General features: G+C 43.7%; 1 protein-coding gene across 2 annotated transcripts; it reads right to left on the minus strand.

Moving 5' to 3' along the window:
* Positions 1-1,696: 1,696 nt before the first annotated feature.
* RBM12 (RNA binding motif protein 12) lies at positions 1,697-24,794 on the minus strand. 2 transcript variants are annotated; one of them, XM_056547710.1, is made up of 3 exons: positions 24,584-24,794; positions 18,482-18,556; positions 1,697-6,722 (listed from the first exon to the last, which is right to left on the minus strand). In XM_056547710.1, the coding sequence occupies exon 3, from the start codon at positions 6,698-6,700 to the stop codon at positions 4,058-4,060; it is 2,643 nt and encodes an 880-aa protein (XP_056403685.1). In that variant the 5' UTR covers positions 6,701-6,722; positions 18,482-18,556; positions 24,584-24,794; the 3' UTR covers positions 1,697-4,057. The 2 variants fall into 2 exon arrangements, with proteins under 2 accessions (XP_056403685.1, XP_056403684.1); XM_056547709.1 differs by having other exon boundaries at positions 1,699-6,722; positions 18,482-18,524; positions 24,584-24,789.
* Positions 24,795-26,045: the final 1,251 nt, after the last annotated feature.

Here is a 26,045-nt window from a genome sequence, read left to right on the forward strand (position 1 = left end):
CAGCAGCAGTGCACACAGGACTGTCATTTCATTCAGACAGAAGTCTAGGGAACCGAGACTGGATAGAGGTACCAATAGTCAGACCCGCTGGGATCAAACACAACCCCATCTCCTGTGGATAGGGATAGTTATAGGCTGGTATATCCCTGTAGCACAGGGGTTCTCAACCGGTGGTACATGTACCCCTAGGGGTACGCCACTGGTTGTGCGAGGCTACGCAATGCACTGACAAATACCGGCCATGCATTCGCCAGTATTTGTCAGCGCATTGCAGGAAATGGTCGTGGCAGCTCTCAGTAAAGTATCACGGTCACGGCTACTTTACAGGAGCTGCATGGTTGCTGGGGAGATGTATGACATCCCCTGACATCCGGCGGAGGTGTCGCACAGCGCATGAGGACGTCACCCTTCTGTGCGGCGCCGAACGGGACTCCAGGAACGGGTCTCTGGGAGTGGTACCCAAGTGTATAGGAGGGAGGAGTATATACATACACACATACATACACTAACTCGGGGGGATAGAAATAATGGCTCAAGGGGATCAGAGGGAGGGGGGGAATTATGGCAAAAGGGGATTAAGTTAGGGGGGGGGGGTAAACATTTACCCCCCCCCCCCCCATCTTAATCCCCCTATGCCATAATTCCCCCCTCCCTCTGATCCCATTGTGTCATTATTTTTTTCCCTTTTGCCATATCAGATAATGGCACAAGGGGATTAAGATGGAGGGGGGAATGATGGCAAAAGGGGATCAGAGGGAGGAGGGAACAATGGCACAAGAGGATTAAGTATCGCATTAGTATAAAGGTAAGCACATACCTTTCGTCCGTGGGTACCCCTCGCATGTTAGTCCAGCGCAAATTTATAGGGGAGGGGTACCCGCAGACACTCTTTCAGCCTTTGGGGGTACAGACGCCAAAAAGGTTGAGCACCACTGCTGGAGCAGTCACATGCTGTATGCTGGTAGCTTTTAAATGAAGCTTGTTGGGGCACCACTAAAAAGTGGACAGAAGAGGCCGTAGTGTTGTTTTGTTTTTTAGAACAACCAGAAAACCATTTTAAGTATCTAAAACAGCAGCATTTCTATCTCCATATTATGCATTACAGTGATCATGGAAAATGTGTGATGGTTCTGAAGTTTTACAACTTTCTAACAACAAAAGGAAAACTGTAGTGGTATATAACTTATCCTCTATCAGTCGGACCGACCGCTGAAGGCCCCTGTAGTGCGCAGAAAGAGGATGTGTCTGTCCCCAGAATGATGTTGCCGCCAACACGCCCTGCTCCATATATCCAATATAGATACATATGGGGGGGGGGGGCACATCATGCGGGGACAAAACACTCCCTTCATGCGGACTGCCGGTGTCCCGAACAAGAGATAGCGGGGAAGAGGGTCCCATCGGTCTGACCCCCAGCTATCTATAACTTATCACCAATCCTGTGGATTGGGGGATAAGTTATATACCACTATAGTTTCCCTTTAAATGTATAGAGACAGGTTAAAGAATGGAACATTTCATCTTCTGAAATGCATTAAGGATAGACAACCTAACAATACCAGTCAGCTGGGTTATGGGGGAAGGGACACAGTGAACCGGAACATAAAACGCAACAGATCTTCTCTTACTGCTGTTCAAGGCCACAGACACCCAATGAGGTTACAGTATCTTGACAGACGCAGAGAAAAGAACAAATCCTCAGGAGGTGGTCTCATTTTTTTTTTTTGGTTTCATATAAATTGCAACAACAAAAAATCCAAATCTAACCATTTGCAATTCATCCCAACACAAGAAAAATAAGACAATGCATATATTCACAAATAAAAAACATTAAAGTAGAAAAAAAACATCCATGATATTTTATTACAATGTTTCATGGCAATGGTAAATAACACTAAAGGAATCGAGCATCATTTATATGCAACGTATATCAAGCAGAACCATGCTCTCCTCTGAGGAGCCAGAGAAATAACACTTTATTTCACATTTTATATTTACAAAAGCCACAATATTTCCTTGATATCCAGGATTAAACCAGTAACAAAAGTATAAAGCAGAAAGCTTCCAAATGCAAAGTGTAAAATATTAAAGTAAAATAGTGTATATATTTGTGTAAATCCAAAACAACATTTAACTCAGAACATTTCTACTTGTCAGATTCCACACATGCAGCTTTATAATTACAGATGTATTACACATTAAAGGGGTATTCTGGCACTGTAGAAAAATACATAGTGCTTGTAAGAGAAAAAAATAAACCCTATACTTACCCACCCTCTCCTCCTGGTCTCCCCGCAGCTCCAGTTCTTTTTCTGGTCTTTTTCGCTCATTCCATGATGAGTGCTTGGAGCAGAACCTTCCCACTCCGTCAATCACTGGCTGAAAAATACATGGTTGCCAGTGATTGGCTGAGTGGGAAGATCCTGCTCTGAGCGCTCATTTTAGTAGCAGATAGGGACCAGAAAAAGAACCGGAGCTGTGGCAGAACCAGAAGCAGACTGGTGAGTAGTTAAAGGGATACTCCGGTACTGAACAAGTTATGCACAGGATGGGGATAAGTGTCTGATTGCTGGGGGTCCAACCGCTGGGACCCCCAGCTCTCCCCATGCATGGAGCAGGCAATGCCCAGTGCATGGAGCTGTGTCAGCCACCACATGAAGCAGTGGTCAACAACCCCTGAGCTCGTGCATCTCCAGCTCTCCCATACACATGCATGAAGGGGGCATTTCGACCACCATTTTGGTGCATGGGGAGAGCCGTGGCGCCGGGCAGAAGATGACGGGAGGGTCCCAGCAGTCAGACCCCCTGCAATCAGACACTTATCCCCTATCTTGTGGATAGGGGATAAGTTGTTCAAGTACCGGAATACCCCTTTAAGGATAGTTTTTCTATTTTACCAAGGCCCTGGCACTATATATTTTTCTATAATGCCGGAATATACCTGTAGGTTCTAAAATGAGAACTTGGAAAGGTTATGCATCAAGGTTCTTAAAACTAGAACTTTTTCAACTTGAACTTTTGCAAACTGTAAAATGAAACTTCTGAACAGTGAAATAAGTGGAATTGTGGTGATTAGGATGATTATTTCTCTTTTAAAATTAGTAGCCACAATTCACACTGCAAATTAACAGTGCAAGATGTTACACCGGGGTAGTCTCAAAACACCAGCAGAAAGCCCAAAAGAGCCAAGCTGCACATCTTAACACAGATATACAACTTTCATCATCGTGTACATCTAACATTCACATTTAGTCAACTTTTGGGAGGCAAATGCACTCGACATGACGAAAAGCATCCCGTGAGTTGCATAAAAGGAATAAGTCTCCACTTCCTTCAATATGTTACATCTTCTCAAGAGAAAACAAAAGCTCCACCGTACAGTCATAAGCGGATGATTCTGCAAACCAGTAGAATAAAAGTTTTGCCACTAGCTCACTGTATGTATAATAAAAGTATCAAAAAAAGCAATTGTAACCATAAAAAGGTCTTGGCTCGTAAAGCACTCAATTTGAAAAGTTCTCTTTTTATACAATTTGCTAACATTAAAACAGTGGGGCAATAACACTGCAACTTACAAACGTGACAATACTACTGAGAATTAGAAAATGAGAAATTACGTCATCTACGTATTCGCACTAAAGTAGCTTGTGGCAAACTTTGTATTCCATACACCATACATAAATACATTTCCATTGTAGAATTGACCCGATTTGCAATAGAAGAAGTTTGGTGAGGAGCACTTTTTGCACGTATAACATAATTAGTTGTACATTTTTGAAAAATTACAAAATTCACTTGTTCTGTCCAGAATCAATTCAATGTAAAAAACAAAAGATTTATATGTGCTTCATCAGAATTAACATTGACAAAATGACAAGGAAATCCAACTTAAACTGAGTCCTTAAACAGGTTTTGAAGTAAACAAAGCATTGCCCTAAGCAGTGATGGGTTCTCTATATACAAATGATCTAAATCGGTAAGGATCTAACAGTGTAAATGCAGTGTCCTGTAAATGTACATGAGTCACTGTACAAACATTGTGTGAAGCAGTTATGCGTTAACCTAAAACAAGTTTTACTTTTCTCGAGCCCATTGGTCGGTCATTTAAGTCAACCACGGCAGCAGTCGCCTCATCACGGGACTCAAATGCCACCATGGCTTCTCCTGTAGGCATCCCCTTCTCACTATACTTTAAGCACACAGAATCAGGTATCAACTGGTAGCCATAAAAGAAATCGAGTATTTCATCTACAGTAACAGTAAAGGGCATATTCTGGATCCTAATCACAGTTGGACCAGGTTTTCCGGACCCATTTCCGAAGCCTGGAGGGCCACTTATTGGCAGGTTTCCTGGACCGAAACTGGGAGGAGGGGGGTTCATACCGCCAGGACTAGTTGGTAGATTTGGTGGGGCTGGGTTAAAGTTAGGGGGGGCATTTGCATTGGATGGTCCACTTCCAAACGGTGGTGGTCCTGCTGCAAATCCAGCAGGGGGGACATTAAAATGACCAGGGCCGCCCACAAATTCTACTGGATCGACTGGAGAGGTTTTCACATTTGACGGTCCAGGCGGTGGTGGTCTCGGATCTACAAATCCAATCCCCATTGCAGGTGGTGGAACAGGGGGGGCGAAGGTACTGCCTGGGCCGCTGAATTTACTAGGAATAAGAAAGTTCTGACCATTGTCATTCATATTACTATTCATAAAGGGAAACTCTTCCCCACCGGATCGAATGGGATCAGGTAAGCTATTATAGTTTTGCATTTTGAAGCCTTTCCTTCCTATCATTGGAGGATTAATCTCAATATCTTTCCTTTCTTCATTATTCACCACACGTAGAAAAGCATCTCTCCCATTTAGCTTTTTACGGTTCAGGCGCTCAGATCTCCGAGCGTCGTCTTCGCTCCTGTACTGAACAAGCGCCTGTCCTAAGCCTTGGCCATTGATATCGGTCAGGACGTGCACACTGTTCTCCTCCACGGCAATGCCTTCCCGATGGAAGAAGTGAAATACGTCCTTTCTGGATATGTTATATGGCAGATTCGACAAGTGTGCCCAGAGTCTGGGGCTGTGCTTACCCATCTCCATGTCCAAGGAATCCTTTGGATCACCGTAATTGTAACCCTGCAACTTTTTCCTAATGGATTCTATCTTTTCTATCATTTGACTTTTTGTAAGGGGGAGAACCTGAATAAATCGATTTCCCATGTACTGCTTATGCTGGTTTAGTGCCGTTTTAAAGTCTGACTCATTTCTAAATTCCAGAAAACCTTCTCCAGTAGCTTTACCATTGGGTCCGTATGCTATGTATATGCTGTCTTCCACAATGTCCAGTTTCTTAAAGAAATCTATCACATGTTTGTTTTCTGCCTCATAGGGAAGGCCTTTCAAATGAATGCAGAAACCATGCTCATGTGGGGACCTAGACCTGGACCGCTGCCGGGTACTAGGCGATTTGGACCTGCCCATTGGCTGTTGCATCAAGTGCATTGGCCCATGGTGTCCTCCTCCGCCACCATGTTTCCCCATGTGTCCACCAGACATAACCCACTGTCTCTCACTCGCTGGGTTAACTTCAACAAAGCGCTGTCCCATTAGCATCCTATTTCGTTTCAAAGCTTCATACGTGTCATGTGGGGTAAGAAGCTTTGCCAACGCTCCACCCGTGTGACGACCCAGGTGATCTTTCAAAATAACAATCCCATCTAAACGCAAACCATGAAGAAAATCCTTTACATCATGTTCTGACACAGGTATAGGAAGCCCGTGAAGAGCTACATATGGGTCATCATGGCTAAGTGGAGGTGGCGGTGGCTTCATTGTATTTTGGGAGCCTAATGGCATTGGATTTATAGGACCGAGGAACAATGGGTTAATGTTACTATTCATCTGGGACCCAGAACCATTCATCCCTGCAGGCAGGGGACCAATGGATGGTGCATTCAAGGGTGGTAATCCAGTCAATGGAGGGAGAGATGACATTGGTGGTACTGGTGGAACTGGTGGTATTGGGGGAACGGGAGGAACTGGAGGCATGTTGGACACGGGAGGAGGAACAGGCATAGGAGGTATGGATGGCATTGGTGGCAGGGTTGGAAGTGATGGCATTGGAGGGATTGGTGGTGGTGGTCCAGAAGGCAGCTGTGGAGCAACAGTGGGCATAGGAGATGTAAATGTTGGGTTGCAGAAGGCCGCACCTAGACTCGGTGGAGCATTTCCAACACCGGCTGTGGAGAAGGTGGCGACATTCTTACTGCTATCACCTACAGAGGTGACTGTAGAGACTGTGCTAGTAGGAGGGCTGCTATAGTTGGGTACAGTTGTTGGCATACTAACTCGGCTCATTACAGAGGTTGTGCCCATTGTTGGGTTTGGTGGAGGCCCGGGGCGGTTAGAGTTTGCAGGTGGGATTTCGACATTGCCAGTCTCAAAGCGTCTGCGGCTAAGTTCAATCATGTTCTGCATTTCAGTCTTACTGCTCAACAATAGCGACACTTTAGACCCTTTGATAGTACCACCTGTGCGCATCATGCCAAGTCGTGCATCTTCATCGGTGGCAAAAACGATGAAAGCCTCACCCTGCTCACCCCCTACAATATGAACGCCACCATCAGGAATGGTCAATCCAGAGAAGAAGTGACGAATATCCATGGTCCCTGCCACTATGGGCAGGCCTTGCAAGCGGATGACCACAGCCATGCTGCGCTGAAACAACAAACACCTGCAGATGAAAAAAGCAACGTCTACATCAGACACGAGGTTTAAGACAGGCTTCTATTAATACATCCTGTTTTATCCTTTTAGCATTCTGCTCTAAATAAAAACAAACATACACATCAGCAACAGAGAACATACAAATGCAAACACCTCAGCAATAAAACTAATTCATAAATGGGTTTGTGGATGTAGACAGGCACAAGAAAGGCACTAGGTAAAAATCATCGAAAGCAATAAACACAGTCATTTCTTAATATTTACATGCAATAAAAACAGAAAATGATCCATGATTTTCCCTGGTAAACTAAAAGCATTACCTACATATATGGCATATTATACATTATAACATTTTCACAAGCAATATGCTGCAAACAAAGCCCTTCAGTAGCTGATACAAAGATGGCTAATGCAGCTTCCAAATCACACAGGGATTGGAACTTCAGACCTATTAGAACCCCTTAAATGTGCACCATCATTAATTAAAATTTTTGCTATTGCAATCCTTATGGTAAATAAAAATCTTTCTAATTTACTTTGTAAAAAAAAAAAAAAAAAAAAAAAAAGATTTTTTTCCAAGTTTTATTTGTGTTTAAAAAAGCTGCCACTAGGTGTCTCCCTACTTGTCCAGAGCACATTTTCCCCCATCTCTTGCACAGACTTTGGACTCCTGCTGGCCTGGTAGGCCTGGCCTGGCCAATCATAGCTCATCTCTCAGTGAACTGCTCTGGGCTGTGTGTAGCAGAGTGAGGGAGGAAGTTCTCCCCTGTATGGCTTCAGATGATGTCACGCCTGCTGGGGAACGCCCCTTCCCAGTCTGTGAATCTGACAGACTGAGCAGAAAATACAGAGCAATATCAAGGTAGAAAACTAACAAATAATAAAAATAATTGCAGGGGGTGGCTTATGATGGGGGCCGTGACCTGGGGAGGGGGGGGGGGGGGAGATTATAAAATTTACCAAGATCATGAAAAGGTACTCTAAGGACACAGCAGGTTTTAGCCTTGTGGTCTATTTTCATTTTTGCTATTTTTCCGCTTGCTTTAAAAGAGAAAATCTACTAGGGGGTTAGGGAGGATTACAACGATATCCGTATTTACATCGTTTTCTATTTTACTACTTTTACAAAATAACTATTCCGACATTTGGTTTTAAATAGGACTTCTTGATATTTTATAAATTATTTTCTGGAACTTGATGGGGGACATGTATCATTTCCAGTGTATAATAGAAGTTTTTTACCCCTCTGCCTGTTGTCTAAATTTGGCGCAGCTGCGTTAAATTTATCATTCTTGTGCAGCTACTTTCTTGAATTGCGTTTAAATTTAGAATTCTCCTCAGAGCATAAATTTACACCGCAGCTCTATTTAGTAGGAGCTTTGTCTGCAGCGTATCTGCACCTAAACAGTAAGTTTTGTCCTCGTTATTAGTTTTAGAATTTTTTTTCTTCATTATGTGGAGTTTTAATCTCACAATAATACCACTTTTTGCACCCAATAATAACACATCAATTATACCAATGTCCTTATTCTTCATTTAACATCTGTGACCCCCCTGTGCAAATCACCTCAAATGTACATGGTGCACTCTACCTTCTGGGCCTTGTTGTGCGCCCGCAGAGCACTTTGCGCCCACATATGTGGCATCTATGTACTCTGGCTAAATTGTGTCCCAAAAAATGGGGATCTTTTTCCCCATTTACCTCTTGTGAAAATGTAAAGTATGCGGCAACACCTGCATGTCAGTGTAAATCATTACATTTTTATACACTAACATGCTGGTGTAGACTCCAACTGTTCCTTTTCATAATGGGTAAAAGGAGAAAAAGCCCCCCAAAATCTGTAAGGCAATTTCTCCCGAGTACGGCGATACATCCAGCTGTTGCAAAACTACAACTCTGAGCATGCCCTTTGGCAGTCCGTGCATGCTGAGGGTTGTAGTTATGCAACAGCTGAAGGCACACTGGTTGCAAAACACTTGAAAGTTTTTTACTTAACTTAGTGTTTCCAAACCAGTGTGCCTCCAGCTGTTGCACAACTTCAATTCCCAGCATGCATGGTCTGTCAGTGCATGCTGGGCGTTCTAGTTTGGAGGCACAGCTGGAGGCACACGGGTTGGAAAAAAAGAGTTAGGAAAAGAACAATGTTTCCCAACTAGTGTGCCTCCAGCTGTTGCAAAACTAATTCCCAGCATGGCCAGACATGCTGGAAGTTGTATTTCGGCAATATCTGAAGGGTCAGATGTTGATGAACTACAACTCCCAGCATGCTTGGGCAGTCTGGGCATGCTGGGAGTTGTAGTTTTGCAACAGCTGGAGGTCCACAGTTTGTAGACCACTGTATAATGGTCTCCAATCTGTGGTCTTCCAGATGTTACAGAACTACAACTCCCAGCATGCCTCGACAGAGTGGGCATGCTAAGATTTGTAATTTTGGAACATCTGGAAGAGCACAGATTGGAGACCATTATACAGTGGTCTACTAACTGTGGCCCTCCAGATGATGCAAAACTACAACTCCCAGCATGGCAATCTCACTGCTGCCAATGAAGATGCCACCCTGCTGCCGGAAACTCACCGCCGGGACACACCACCCCCGAGACCGCCTGGAGGACGCCGCTCGCACCTAGAAAGCTCGGGACACCGCATGGCCGGGTAAATGACGCCGGGGGACGGGTAAGGGACACTTAGCAGAGCGGTGTGTGTCCCGATCCCCGTGATCTGGACTCACACACCGCGCTGCTAAGTATTCTCATAGCGACTGCTATCAGCTAGTCAGATTTGACCAGCTGATAGCAGCGATCGCTGGGGGGGATGAAACCCCCCCGTGGTCACATGGTAAGATGGCTGGCTATCAGTGATAGCCACCATCTTACCGGGCGCTGGGGAAAAGTATAACGGAAAGCAGTAAATTTTAAAAATAAAAGGAGAATGATCTACAGTGTTAAGTGGATTACAAAGCTATTTTAATGTGACGGAGCTTGTTCAATGATAAGTTATCAAACATTTCCTATGTAAATGTATTAAATAGTTGGATCATAAAATAACAATATACAAGAGATCTAATGAATAACTGAACTGTAAACAAATATTCTATATGCAAATTATTTTAAAAGTGCTTTGGAATAACCAAGGAGTAAAAAGTAATATAAAGCAAACCAAAGGAGGAATTGAGATAGGAAAGTTATAACATTCTGGTGGTTCCTTAGTAGAACTTTCCTTCAGAAATAGAAAGGATTTTGCTACGTGCAGTTAAAGTTGGCTTATATTTGCGGGGAAAAAGACACTTGCGTCAAAATTTTTGGCGCAAAGGAAAAGTACGCAGGTAATAAATCCATGTGTACTATATATGCAGCTCCAAGGTACCTCGTTTCAGCCACATCTGGAGGACATGCTCTACCAAAACGTGCGCAAAAAAAGGGCTTGCGCAAAATTTTGCGCAAAAAAACACACACAAAACAGAGGTAAAATCTTTGATACATGTCCCCCGATGTGACCAAAGATCTGTCAAGGATTTTTTCATTTAAAGGGGACTTTTATATGCAATTATTATATTGCTTAAACTGATCAACGGTATGCTATTGCATAGTAAATGTCCGAGTGGCAGGCACAGACACCTAGTGAAGGTCATCGGCTGGCATGGAACCCGCTCCGCACAACACAAACATGGTGCTATAGTGCTGATCGGCCATGTAACAGGTGTGCAATGGATCACGGCACTTAAGGGTAAAAATGACAATCATCAGCGTGATTACTAATGTGGTCATTGACCAAGTGCCAGATGCCGAAACAGTAGAATCTCCCAATAGCGGACACTCCTGAGGAATGAAAAAGTGTCCACTATTGGGAAAAAAAGGCTCAAAAACCCTTTCTAAATGTCTGAATACTGTCCTGTACTTACTCCAGAATGTAATTACCTATGAAACACGATAAAAAGCAATATTACAGTAGAATCTCCCAGTGACGTTTAATCCCCCCTTATCCCTCCCCTGTATAATTTCATCCCCCTTTATACCCTGTGTGTAAATTCATCACCCCCCTTTTTATGAAGTTGCAAAGGGGGATAAAGGGGGAATGAAATAGCAGGGGGGGGGGATAGGGGAATCAAGAGGAAATTATGTGGCACAGGGGGCAAAAAAAAAAAAAAAAGGGAAGGAGGGAGGTGAATGATGTGGCCAGCAGATGTACAGAAGCAGGAGACCACTAAGGTCTTCTGCGCTGGGGCTTGGCTGTACCCCCTGACGGCGACCCTGTGTACAAGATAGGGCTGGCACATAAGTCTGGTTGTCCCCTATTGTAAGTGTTTTGTCCCCTATTGGGAATGTCCCCTTCTAGGAGGGTGCAAATGCATTAAGTCTTATGGGACTTAGTGTTGAGTGCGAATATTCGAAATGCGAATTTTTAGCGTGAATATCGGCACTTTGCGATTTTGCGCATACTTAGAATATAGTGATATATTATATTCGTAATGTGAATATCGGCACTCCCAGACTGGACACTGGTCCCTCCCTTCTTTTAGGTGAAAGACATAATTGCACATGCGAACTATGCGAATTTCATTCCGAATTTTCGCATGAAAAAAAAAAGAGAACATAGCGAATATCGCGAACATAGGATGAATATTTTGTCCATATATTCGCAAAATATTCTGAATTCGAATATGGCCCATGCCGCTCATCACTAATGGCACTGACGGGGAATTAAAAACTGTCCGCTATTGGGAGGGAGGTGTCCACTAAGGGAGATTTCACTGTAGCAGCCTTCACTCACTGTCTGAAATAAGTGCAGCTCGTGAGCTCGTTCATAGCCCTTAACTAGTTAACGACCAAGGACCTGTATACACATCCTGGTGCCGTTAACCGTGTATGATGCGGGCTTCTGACTCGAGCCTGCGCCATACCGGCCGGTCCACACATGATCCGCTGCTGAGGTAGCCGGAGGGCTTACCTCTCTTCCTCCACAGTCCATGGCTCTGAGATTGGCAGGGCCAGGCTTTATCAATCAAGCGCAGAGCACACAGATCAATGTGGTTGTATGGAACCACATTGATCTGTATGAGGAATCTACCGATTCCTCCTGAAAGTCCCCTAAGGGGACTACACATGTAAAAACAAACAAACAAACAAACAAAACTAAAAATAAAAACAAACCATTAAGCCGTTCCATATTAAAAGTTTAAGTCACCACCCTTTTCCCAAATTCCATATAAAAACATAATAAAAATTAACATGTGGTATAGTCTCATAAGCAAATGTCCGAACTAATAACATAATAAAACCACACGGTCAATGGCGTATACATAAATTCCAAAATCCAAAATTGCATATTTTTGGATACTTTGTATAAACCCCCCCCCCCCCCCAAAAAATTATTTTTTTTTATAAAAAACGATCAAAAAGTCCCATCAAAACAAAAATGGTACCGATGAAAACTTCAGATCATGGCGCAAAAAAATTTGCCCGTATACCGCCCCGTATATGAAAAAAAAAAAGTTAGGTCAGAAGAGGAAATTTTAAACCTAAAAATTTTCGGGCGTAAAGTTATAATTTTTAACACAAAACCAAAATCATACCTATTTAAGTTGGGCATCATTTTAATTGTATGGACCTACAGAAGATATGGTGTCATTTTTACCGAAAAAGCCACTGCATAGAAACCAAAGCCCCCAAAAGTTACAACATTACGTTTTAGTCTTCAATTTAGCCCCACAAATTTATATTTTTTTGTTTCGCCGTAGATTTTGTGGTAAAATGACTGATGTCATTACAAAGTAAAGTTGATGGCGCAAAAAACAAGCCCTCATATGGGTCTGTAGCTGGGAAAATTTAAAGCGTTATGATTTTTAGAAGGTGAGGAGGAAAAAAATAGTAGTGCAAGAAGGAAAAATCCTGTGGTCCTTAATGGGTTAAGCACTGTCATGACTTATAAGTACAGCCCACTATGTTAAGGTCCAGACGTCCACACTGTATATGTACGTCACGTGTCAACAAGGGGTTAAACCATTATTTCCCCCTTCAGTGGCAGATTACAAGAGGCCATACACATTAGATAGAAGTAGGGTGACAGCTGATTATCTATGACAACGTTTTAGTTCATGTCGGCTAGGGATCGACCGATATCGATTTTTTAGGGCCGATACCGATGCTCTGTGGAGGTTAGGGCCGATAGCCAATAACTTATACCAATATTCTGTTATAAGTTAACAGCGCAGGGAATTATCGGCAAGGTAATTGCCGATACAGTCCAAAATCGTGAATATCGGCCAAACCAATAATCGGTCGATCCTTAATGTCGGCCCATATGGTTGTTCACACGGCCCAGTCCTGACCAGTGATGAACTGAACTTTCTTAGAACATTCTTTACTGAGAGATCATTCATGGATGTTGTTTCACCTGAGAAAAGAGCATTTGGCTGAAACCATCCCTTTTATCAATTTTAGTGAGTATGGGCACCTTAGCCCCTCAGTTTTTTGCACTTTCGTTTTTTCCTCCTTCCCTTTTAAAAATCATAACCCTTTCAATTTTCCACCTAAAAATCCATATTATGGCTTATTTTTTGCGTCACGAATTCTACTTTGTAGTGACATTAGTCATTTTACTCAAAAATGCATGTAATTTTGGTGGCTTCCGTTTCTACGCAGTGCATATTTCGGTAAAAATTACACCTTATCTTTATTCAGTAGGTCCATACGGTTAAAATGATCCCCTACTTATATAGGTTTGATTTTGTCGCACTTCTGGAAAAAATCATAACTACATGCAGGAAAATTAATACGTTTAAAAATGTCATCTTCTGACCCCTATAACTTTTTTATTTTTCCACGTACAGGGCGGTATGAGGGCTCATTTCTTGCACCGTGATCTGAAGTTTTTATCGGTATGATTTTTGTTTTGATCGGACTTTTTGATCACTTTTTAATAGTATAAAAAGTGACCAAAAATGCATTTTTTTTTGCGCGTACGCCATTGACCGTACGGTTTAATTAATGATATATTTTTATAGCTCGGACATTTACGCACGCGGCGATACCACATATGTTTATTTTTTTAGACTTTTTTTATGGGAAAAGGGGGGCGATTCAAACTTTTATTAGGGAAGGGGTTAAATGACCTTTATTAACACTTTTTTTTGCAGTGTTATAGGTCCCATAGGGACCTATAACACTGCGCACACTGATCTCTTATACTGATCATTGTTATCCCATAGGGACCTATAACACTGCACACACTGATCTCCTATGCTGATCACTGGCGTGTATTAACACGCCTGTGATCAGTGTTATCGGCGCTTGACTGCTCCTGCCTGGATCTCAGGCACGGAGCAGTCATTCGCCGATCAGACACCGAGGAGGCAGGTAAGGGCCCTCCCGGTGTCCTTTAAGCTGTTCGGGACGCCGCGATTTCACCGCGGCGGTCCCGAACAGTCCGACTGAGCAGCAGGGTCACTTTCACTTTAGAAGCTGCGGTCAGCTTTGACCGCCGCTTCTAAAGGGTTAGTACCGCACATCGCCGCGATCGGCGATGTGTGGTATTAGTCGCGGGTCCCGGCCGTTGATGAGTGCCGGGACCGACGCCATATGATGCGGGATCGCGGAGCCATCCCGCCTCATATCGCGGGAGCCGGCGCAGAACGTAAATGTACGTCCTCGTCGTTAAGGGGTTAAAGAGTACCTGTCACCAAACAAAACTTTTAACCCCTTAAGGACTCAGGGTTTTTCTGTTTTTGCACTTTAGTTTTTTTTGTGCCACCAATTTACTTTGTAATGACAACAGTCATGCTAGCTAAAAATCTACAGCAAGATAAAGAAAAATAATAATTGTACAGAAAAAAAACACCATTTTGTAACTTTTGGGGACTTCTGTTTCTACGCAGTAAATTTTTCAGTAAAAATGACACCTTCTCTATTCCGTAGGTCCATACGATTACAATGATACCCTACTTACATAGGTTTGATTTTGTCGTACTTCTGGAAAAAATCATAACTACATGCACGAAAATACATTTAAAATTCTCATCTTCTGACCCCTAGAACTTTTTTATTATTCCGCATAAGGGGCGGTATGAGGGCTCATTTTTTGCGCTGTGATCTGAAGTTTTTAGTGGTACCATTTCTGTATTGATCTGACTTTTTGATCGATTTTTATTCTTTTTTTTGCAATGTTATAGCTCCCATAGGCTATAACACTGCACACACTGATCATTGTTATCCCATAGGCTATAACACTGCACACACTGATCATTGTAATCCCATAGGAGACCATAACACTGCACACACTGATCTTTTATACTGATCATTGTTATCCCATAGGATAACATTGATCAATGATTCTGCCGCTTGACTGCTCACGCCTGGATCTCAGGCACAGAGCAGTCATTCGGTGATCGGACACGTAGGAGGCAGGTAGGAGCCCTCCTTGTGTGTTCCAGCTGTTCGGGACACCGCGATTTCGCCGCGGCAATCCCAAACAGCCGGCTGAGCTAGCCGGGAGCAGTTTACTGTCACTTTAGAGGCGGCAATCAACTTTGAACGCTGCGTCTAAAGGGTTAATAGTGCGCGGCACCGCCATCAGTGCCGTGTGCTATTAGCCACGGGTCCCGGCTGTTGGCCCCGCGTTATAGAAAGGGTGCAGACTTAGGGCGTACCTGTATGCCCTGAGTCCTTAAGTGGTTAATATATTGTTCTTTATGAAATTATAAGATTTGCTATTTACTTGCTGTTAAAATTCTCAACCTTCATGTTTTCAATGAGATTGAAAAAAATTGCCACTAGGTCACAAGTCAAACAGTTAATTTGGTTTCCTCCCAGCTTGGTAGGAGACCAAACTCAGGAAGTGCGTGTGGGACATGGTGGGGAACAGCTTTTGCAGGCTTCAGTGATGTTGGGGAACGCCCACTTTCTCCTATGGGGAGCTCACACAATGTGAGCAAGGGGAAACTTATGATACACAGCTTTTTAAAGCTCCGAAACATTTTTGAAAGGGCAGGAGGGGTGTTCGGAGTGGTTAGGGAATATAATCTGAGTTAGATTAGAAAATATGGTTTGATGACCGGTTCTCTTTAAGGGGATGCAGTAGATAATAGTGATACATTGGCAAAATGTTTTACCATCTTCAAATGGAGTGGGACTATAGAGAACATAAGACTCAGAGCCTGGGAAAGAAGGGCATCCTGCTAATATCAGCCAATAGGGGATGTTACAGTGAGGATCATGCTACCTTTAATACGCTCTCTGGGTAGCCATTTTTCTGTAAGATCCCTATTATTAAAGGAGTAGTGCAGTGAAAAATCACTTATCTCCTACCCCAAGTTATAGATCACTGGGGTCTGATCGCTGGGACCCCCCCCCACCCCCCCACAATCTCCTGAAAGGGGCCCCTGCAGTCTGCAGGAAGCGGCCATTCCAACCCCTGCATGAAGCCGCAGCTAACACGACCCCTCCATGTATCTCTATGGGATGCATGGAGGGGGCGTGTTGGCCGCTGCTCCGTGTGGGGGTCGACATGCCCACTTCAAGCAGACTTCCAAGGCCCGTTCAGGAGATCGCGGGGGGCCAGCAGTCAGACCCCTCGTGATCTATAACTTATCCTGTGTCTTTTGGATAGGGGATAAGTTATCTTTTAATATACTACTCCTTTAACATGTAAATGGGGTTGTTCAGTGCACCTGGGGAGTTTACTGTTCCCGGATACAGCCACCCGCTCCTCATGAATACTGTTCTGCCCCTTTGTATTGATGTAACTAAAACCACCCCTTTAAAGGGGTTGTCCAGAAACTGATTTGCATTTAGGCCAGACCAACTTTCTAATTAGCCACCCCCTCTTATCAAGTGAAGTGCATAAGTGTCTTGTCCACATTAAAAAGTTTTGAGCCTTTTCACAGCACAAATTGTGTAGCGCACAACTCTCCAATTAATTTCACATATAAACATTTCTTGCCAATAAATAGAACTCCAGCAATACTGCACATGACAAATAAAAACGCAAACTTCATATTAGAAACACGGCCATGTGAACAGCTACTTGACTTCTGTATAGCCATTAGCCACTGTGAATAACGCCCAATGAAGTTTGCGTTCTGACAATCTGTAGGCCGAGCTCTGCTGTGACGTGTATTACGATACTTTCCACCCTTATCAATGTAGTATCTAGTGGATGTTTACCGCCTGATGTCAACATAAGACATTATATGATACTTGTGACCTCATATGCCAAAAAATTGTGTCTTAAAAAAGGTACGAGCAAAAAGTTATTTTTCTATAAAGATGCCCAGAGTGCCTGCTTTATATAATTTTTAAAAAAATGTATTAAAAATGTATTAAAAATTAATATAATATATATATATATATATATATATATATATATATATATATATATATATATATATATATATATATATAATATATATATATATATATATATATATATATATTATATATAATATATATATATATATATATATTATATATAATATATATATATATATAATATATATATATATATATATATATATATATATTAATATAAATATAATATATTATAATATAATATAATATAATATAATATAATATATATATATATAATCACAGCACCGACAGGTCGAGGATCTTCATAAACTGGTTTCTTTATTCACCCCAAAATAAATATAAAAAAAAAATTATATATATAATTTTTTTTTTAATATTTATTTTGGGGTGAATAAAGAAACCAGTTTATGAAGATCCTCGACCTGTCGGTGCTGTGATTATATATATATATATATATAATTAAAGGGGTACTCCGCCCCTAGACATCTTATGCTCTATCGAAGGATAGGGGATAAGATGTCAGATCGCCAGGGTCCCGCTGCTGGGACGCCCCCTCCCATAGACTTGCATTGAGGGGCGGGGTGTGACGTCACACGGGGGCGGAGTTGTGATGTCACGATCTACCGTCCCGGTGGTCGAGATGGACTCAGCCTGAGGACCTCCAGCGGTTTCGGAAGCCGCTACAGGTGGGTGCTGCATGGTAGATCCAGTGGGTCCCCAGCAGCAGGACCCCAGCAATCTGACATCTTATCCCCGATCCTTTGGATAGGGGCGGAGTACTCCTTTAACCTCCTTTGCTCCCCCCAGTATCTCTGCTCCTGGGTATCTTTATATAAAAATAAACTTTCACTGGAGTATCCCTTTAAAAGTTTTGATTAGTTGGAGATGAAGTCCGAGTGTTCAGACCCCAATCAATCAGTAGAAGGTTGGGGTAAGTGTGAGCGCGTTCTCACCCAGCTGTGTCAATCATGGAACCTGGACAGACTTCTAATGTCCGTCTCGCTTAGAAAGAGCGGGGAGAAAACACGCTAAGCTTACACTTATCCCTTATTGCTCTACTGATCATTCAGGGTCTGAACATAGACTGATGAAAACAGTTAAAATATCAAATTATTTTTTTTTTATAATGACAGGTACACTTAAAGGGTGTCTGATCGTGGCGCTCTAGCTCTCTTCACACACTGAGCGGGGGGGGTCAGCACGCACTCTCCATTCATCTCTATGGGAGAGCCAGGGATACCCGAGTACAACGCTCATGTATCTCCGACTCCCTCTCAGATGGCGTAAGCCGTCCCCAGCTCAGTGCACAAGGAGAGCTAGAGCACTGGATAGGGGATACATTGCCATCCACTGCTGTAACCCTTTAACATTCTTTTGGCTCATTTTAGGAACTTTTATATTTGAGAACAGCCATTATATCTATATATCTCAGCATCTCTACTACTGTAGGGTTAAATAGCTTACCTGCAGAGAATTAGACTCTTTACTGGGTAGAATCCTGTGAATCCTGTAGGCAATCAATAAAAAATATCTTTATGACTGCAACAAAAAATAAAATTAAAGCAAAAACATGAAAATCGCAAATAAAAGACACAATGCGACGGATAATGCATTAGGTAAATCCATCAAACAATCTGCCTGTACTGGCAACACTCAGCGAAATAAGGGGCCAATATAAGACGGAATTCAGGAGGAATACGGACATTGGTAGAATCATATATATTTACCAGCACAATTTAAAAATGCAGTTTTCTAGATAAACATAACAGACATAAAATATTTACTAAAATTGTCTAAAAAATGCATTACTACTAGTCACATTTGAGCTTAAATTGTTACTAAAGAGAAACCGACAATATACTGAGTTATTGTGCGGGTGAACTGCTTTAAAATGATGGGTCACTCGCATAAAACCGTTCGGGAGGTGCAGAGTTATGTTAATAAATATCTTTATTCCTAATGTGTCCAAACGCGTTGGAGGTGGTGTGCCGGCTGGCCGAGCTCGCCTGTCTAATCATCTACATTCCACCTGCGGCACGACCCGGCTTTATTATTCAACATTTTTTATTCACATCACTAGGACGTGTGAAAGCTGGCGGGGGGGGGGGGGGGTGCCAAATCCTCGCTACACCTGGTCGGGTGTAGCAAGGTTTCGGCGCCTGCGTCCTGCACACCTTCCCTCCTCCGACTCTCACGTCCTAGTGATCTGAGGAAACCATTTCAATAATGAAGCCGGGGACAGACTGTGGGCAGAATATGTTTTAGGCAGAAATGATTTACTCTATACTGCGGGGATCAAGTCCCCAAAGCTTCCCCCTACAGAAAACACCGGAAACAATAACAAAGCTCACACCGGCTACCAGGATGGCAACAGAGGCCAGAGAACTCAATTTCCTGTGCAGGAAAACCTTCCAATACTAGATGCATCATTCACATTTAGGACCTTGCATTTCATTAATACAGGATTAGGACACAACCTCTGGGGAAGAGCCAACTAAAACAGCACAAGGGAAAAAATAACTAAGGCGCTTATCTAGAAAGGAGAGATCCATCCAATGGTCGGCCATCCCCACATGACTACGTAATGCAAACAAATGCTCAAATAGCCAAGTAAACGCTTCCAGAAACCACAGAAAGCTGCCACTTTGCAAACCATAGAGTCACATAAATTGGAGAATTATTTCTGAAGTTGCTGAAGTCCACATATTTGGGGTAGAAAACAACATTACCCTGATGCTGCTCAATAAGGACTATTATTCAAAGGACTATTGCGCCCCTCGAGTACTGCCATGTGTCTTAATATACAATTTTTAGACACATGCAATTTCATACGATACGTTTCAACAATATATTTAAAAAAAAAAATCATAATGTGAACGCGACCTTAGAGAGATGAAACAAGGAAAGGATCTCTCACCCGTCCTATTCACAATGACATAGGGCTCCAAACACTAAAAAATAAGAGGCAAAGAGTACAAAACGAACTTTAGGGACAAAAGTGGTTTCCCACAACAAAGAAAGTGAACAAGTTTGGTCAGATCATCACCAACCCAAGTATCCACCTAAAACTGGCCAAATAGGAATAGAAAAGAACACACAAACTGCTCCACAGCGAATCGTGGACACGTAAGATTCACATAAAACTGATCTCCAAGTGTTAACACAAGTTACAAATACATTTGTTGCTCACTTTTCCACAGTTTAGCATTAATGTCTGTAAAAATTAGAAACCATTAAGATTCAAAAAAGTGTTTTTTCCAGACATCCAATATGTAAACAACGCAGCAAATACAGCAACCGCAGATCTGATTTGTCCACCACCCACTTCTTAAGCAAAGGGCAGTAAAACTGTAGTTTCTAGATACAAATTCTGTGCAAAAATAAAGAACAAAATTACCAATTTCTATATGAACTACCGGATGGCAGCACAAACCATAAACCAAGAACGAGGAGATTGTCTAGGCAACGACAAACAAACGATACATAAAAATATTGTATTTAAACAGAAAACATCACCTGTAAGACCTGAGTATGTATATAAACAGATAAAATAGTGAATATACAATAGCGGCTTCATCTACTAAACCAGGCGCAAAAACCTTACAGAAAGTGAAAAGTCATTGTTAATGCGCTAAACCCCATAAACAGATGTATGTGAACAAAGGAATCCCAAAACCAGACGAAATGTCAAATGCACTTTGGCAGGACATGAGCCTGAACAAAATACATCGTGAGCAAAATTCATCAACAAAGCAAAAGTCGAAAAGAAACAATTTCCTCCTTACTCCGGGGCTCCAACAAAATGTTCACAATGCTCGGAGCCCTTAACGTATCGGCCAAGCCCCTCGTAACGTCCCACCACGCCCCCTCCCATAGACATGAATGGAGGGGGTGTGTCATGACATCACAAGGGGGCGTGGCCAATGTTACAATATATGTACGGTAGACACGTTGTCCACTGCATCAACTCAAGCGGCTTTTTAAGCACAAGCTGCACATTGGTATCACACGTTACAGTGTATCCATTACTCCGGTATCTTCACATGGTAACACATAGGGGGCCCCGTACATTTATGGGCCACGATTTCTGGACATGGTCCTCTCCGCTGTTCTGTAACCATTCTAACATGTAGATTTGCTGCGCTGCAGAGGATACTAGATGCTATGAAAATATTAACATGATACTTTGTTATAGGACTCGTCACATATTGTAACCTTTCTAGAGACCCAAAGAATCCAATTTAAGGGCTCTGCAAAACAATCTGCACTAAAAATATCTATATATATATATATATACACACAAACACGTCTACAGATCCCAGACAGAGTGTCGTGACTATTTTGGCCATGTGGAAGATGGCTGTCCTTCTGCTCCTCACATACACATGGAAGATGGCTGTCCTTCTGCTCCTCACATACACATGGAAGATGGCTGTCCTTCTGCTCCTCATACACAAATTAAAGATGGCTGCCCTTCTGCTCCTCATACACAAATTAAAGATGGCTGCCCTTCTGCTCCTCATACACAAATTAAAGATGGCTGCCCTTCTGCTAGACAATTCTGAGGGCAGTATGGGGGAAATTTATCAAAACCTGTGCAGAAGAGTTGCCCATAGCAACCAATCAGATCGCTTCTTTCATTATTAAAAAGGCCTCTGAATAATGAAAGAAGAGATCTGATTGGTTGCTATGGGCAACTGGTCAACTTTTCCTCTGCCCAGGTTTTGATAAATCTCCCATTATAAGTCCCTGTTCACACAATTCCACTGCACGCGGTGGAATTTCTGTGGCGGATGCCAATGGCATCAATGGGTCTGAGCAAAATCATCTAATCTGCATTGTTTACGGCTTCCCACTGAAGTCAATGATAGAAAAATCAGCGTGGATTAGTTCCGTGTGAACTTCTCTTGGGTTAGGGTTCACACTACGGAATTTCTTGGGTGGAACTTCATTCAACGATTTTACACTCGGAAATTCCGCCACTGAAATTGCACCGCCGAAAAAAGAATGATCTTGCCAGTAGACGGCAATGTATTTGTTCGACCGGAGATGCCGCAGTGTGAACCTACCCTTACAGGCTGATACTGCCCTCATTCACACGACCGAATCCGGCAGAAACCTGAATTCCGGACTCCACAGAAAGAACGACAAAAGAACAACGTCCATTCTTTCTGTGGAATCTGCTCAGAAATGCATTTCCGTCTCCATGGAGACAGCGCACATCTGGCTGAAATTCCGCCATGTGAACAGGTGCAGCCTGCACGCAGCGGCCAATTGCCACACAAAACGTTACAGCGGAATGGCGCAGTGATGGGCCGCTGTGAGTGGCTGCAAACGTTTCCTCATTTCTTTAAACCCTTGTGATAGATTGTGCGACTTTGTACTAATGTTGCCCATAGTTGGTTTTGTTGCAAAATTACAACTCCCAGCATGCCCAGACAGATTTCGGTTGTTTACCTGAAGCCATGCTGGGTGCAGTGGTTCTTCCAACCAGGGGCTCACCAGACGTTGAACCATTAAACTTCACAGTATAGCATCGGTACATGCTGGGAGTTGTAGTTTACACTAATCGGATTACCGGTTAAGAGAACTACAACCCACAGCACACTGGGAGTTGTAGTCCTAACCAAAGACCCTTTAGCTACTGCAAAACTACAACTCAGCCGACAATAGTAAAGCACACTGGGAGTTGTAGTTCATCAACAGCTGGTAAGGAGAACTACAACTGACAGCATGGCATCAGGGCACACTGGGAGTTGTAGTTCATCAACAGCTGGTAAGGAGAACTACAACTGACAGCATGGCATCAGGGCACACTGGGAGTTGCAGTGCAAAGGTTATCGGCTCTAAAATATCTATATCGGTCGATCCCCAATATATAGTAAAATAGTAAGCGCTGCTGAGGTGTTGAAATAGTGGATTCGTGGTGCGTACCTGACCGTGTATTTGTATAGAAGGGGGAAAATAATTGCGCACTGTCCATTGCTTTTTATTGTGTCAATAAAATCTGCTTGATACATAAATATCGGACTGATGCCTGAAAGTGATCGAGAGCAAAGATTTTATTTCCTGCTATACAAATTGACTACAGCATGGGGTACGCACCCCTAATATACTATTTCATCAACACCCGAGCGGCGCTTACTATTGTACTGTATATATTTTTAGAACATTAGCGCAACAGACGGGACGTGTGCTTTCAGTATAGCTGCAGCGAGGGACATCATTGTTCCATTTGACACTAGCGCTTGTGGCAATCTGATATATTGAAATAAATAAAGTTTCACTTGTTTGATTGAAGTTCCAAGAAAAAAAAAACTGCAAAGTCAAAAAACCTTATGGTGCAAACCGGATGGAACCGTACGCACACACAGTTCTGTAAGGTTCCCACTGACTCCTATATAAAAAAAAACACATATGGTTTAATATGGTTTTTCACCCGGACTAAAATCCGTGTCAGGCTGCGGTTTTAGGTACAGGAGAAAAAAAAAAAAGGACAAATCTGTTCAAGACGCAGAACGGATGCACGGTTTGGCATCTGGTTGTCAATACGGTTCCGTGCGGTTTTCACATTGAAAACGTATAAGGGAACTGTACTGCAAAAATGTGGTGTGAATGCAGCCTAACCCAGTGTTTCCCAACCAAGGTGCCTCCAGCTGTTGTAAAGCTACAACACCAAGCATGCTGGGAGTTGTAGTTTTGCAACTGCTGGAGGCACCCCTGGTTGGGAAACACTGACCTACACTATATACTACTATACAGTCCAACATTCTAGGAGTTGTAGTTTTGCAACAGCTGGAGGCGCTCCTGGTTGGGAAACACTGACCTATACTATATAATCCAACATGCTGGGAGTTGTAGTTTTGTAACAGCTGGAGGCTCCCCTGGTTAGGAAACACTGACCAATACTATATAGTCCAACATGCTGGGAGTTGTAGTTTTGTAACAGCTGAAGGCTCACTGGTTAGGAAACACTGACCAATACTATATACTCCAGGCTTAGGCAACCTTCAGCACTGCAGATGTTTTGGACTACATCTCCCATGATGCTCATACAGCCAAATTGCTGCAAAAGCATCATGGGAAATGTAGTCCAAAACATCTGCAGTGCTGAAGGTTGCCTAAGCCTGATCTAGTCCAACATGCTGGGAGTTGTAGTTTAGCAACAGCTGGAGGCACCCCTCGTTGGGAAACACCAATCTAACCAATGGCCCTTCAGCTGCTGTGTAGATAACATAAAGCATGCTGGGAGTTGTAGTTCTCCGCCAGCTGAAGATTAGACCCGAACTTTCAGCAAAATAAACTTTACCAGAACGATCCTGACGACAAAACAGCGAAGTGTGAACAATGTCAGAACTACAACCCCCAGCATGTCCTGACATCCCTCACGGCGGGGGTGGCGGTTTTGTAGCCGCAGGTCGGTTATGAACAGCGCTCTATGAGGAAAACACCAATTACCATTCCCACCTCACGGGTGACAGTCCACACAGCGCGGTACCGCACGACATTTATGGACAATACCCGGCCCCTCCCGCCCCTCACACGGCGCCTCCTGACGTCTCTTACCACAGAAAGATCTTTGTATGAAAAATACAAAAAATAAAGGGGAAAACCCCCTGAGAGGTGACGGGCCAGGCCGGGGCTCCCCCGCTCGTCTCCTCCTCCTCCTATGGCCGCCGACGGCCCCGCGCTGAGACACGTTATTACCGACCGCGGCTCACGCACAAAATGGCGCCCGGACGGGGCTGTGACGTCACGCGCGCGAGCACGGCCTCGATTTCGGCTCGTGTAGGGGGCGGGAGGAGAGGGAGGGGAGGAGGAGCGTGATGACGTCGTGTTGTGAGACGCTACGTGAGAAAATTCACCCAGGCGTCTCGCCGTCACGTGACGGGCGTCACGTGGCTACGGCCTAAGGAAAAATAAATATATTTAAAAAATCTGTGTTTTATTATCATTTTAGCTTTTGCTCTTCTTTTTTGGCTTTGTGTTGAATGTTTTTTCCATCTTGTTTACGATTATTTTTGTGTTTTCTTTTTCTTTATGGTTCTCGCCCAATTGCGTAAAGAAAAAAATCTTTTTGCACAGGTCTGGACCAATATATCGGCAGCGTTGGATATCGGGAAGTTCATTAAAGGGGTAGTCCAGTGCTGAAAAACGTATCCACTCTCCTAAGGATAGGGTTTCAGATCGCGGAGGGGTCCGATCGCTGGGGCCCCCGCCATCTGTATGGGGCCCCGAATCACTGGCCAGATAGCGGGTGTCGACCACCGCACGAAGCTGACACGCCCCCTCAATTCATCGCTATGGCAGTGCTGGAGATTGCCCAAGACAGCGCTCCGCCTCTGCCATAGCAATGTATTGAGGGGGCGTGTCAGCTTCGTGCGGTGGTCGACACCCGCTATCTGGGCAGCGATCCGGGGCCCCAGCGTTCGGACCCCCAGCGATCTGAAACTCATCCCCTTTCCTTAGGATAGGGGATACTTTTTTTCAGCACTGGATATTTCCTTTAAAGGGGTACTCCGGCCCTGAGACATCTTATCCCCTATCTGCCGCTGGCGACCCCCGCAAATCTTGTATTCGCCACCCACCTGCTTGAGCTGCACACCGCGGTGCCAGCTCACTAACAGCCGGGTGGCGACCACGGGGCCGGAGTATCGTGAGATCAGAGAATCGTGACGTCACAACTCTGCGCCCGTGTGATGTAACCCCGCTCCCCCCCTGCCGGAGAATCGTGACGTCACGACTCCACTCTCGTGTGATGTAACCCCCCCCCCCCCGCCGGAGAATCGTGATGTCGCGACTCCACTCTCGTGTGATGTAACCCCCCCCCGCCGGAGAATCGTGACGTCACAACTCTGCGCCCGTGTGATGTAACCCCGCTCCCCCCCTGCCGGAGAATCGTGACGTCACGACTCCACTCTCGGGTGTCGTCACCCCCCTCCCCCCCGCCATGCAAGTCTATGGGACCCCCGTGATCTTGCACGCGGCACCCCGTTTGTAATCAGTCCCTGGAGCATGTTCGCTCCGG

Source organism: Hyla sarda, chromosome 12, assembly GCF_029499605.1.
Source record: "Hyla sarda isolate aHylSar1 chromosome 12, aHylSar1.hap1, whole genome shotgun sequence".
In the NCBI taxonomy this organism is placed as follows: Eukaryota; Metazoa; Chordata; class Amphibia; order Anura; family Hylidae; genus Hyla; species Hyla sarda.

Bases quoted from the DNA above. Each gene is read 5' to 3' on its own strand.
- RBM12 (XM_056547710.1), bottom strand. From the start codon at position 6,700: ATGGCTGTGGTCATCCGCTTGCAAGGCCTGCCCATAGTGGCAGGGACC.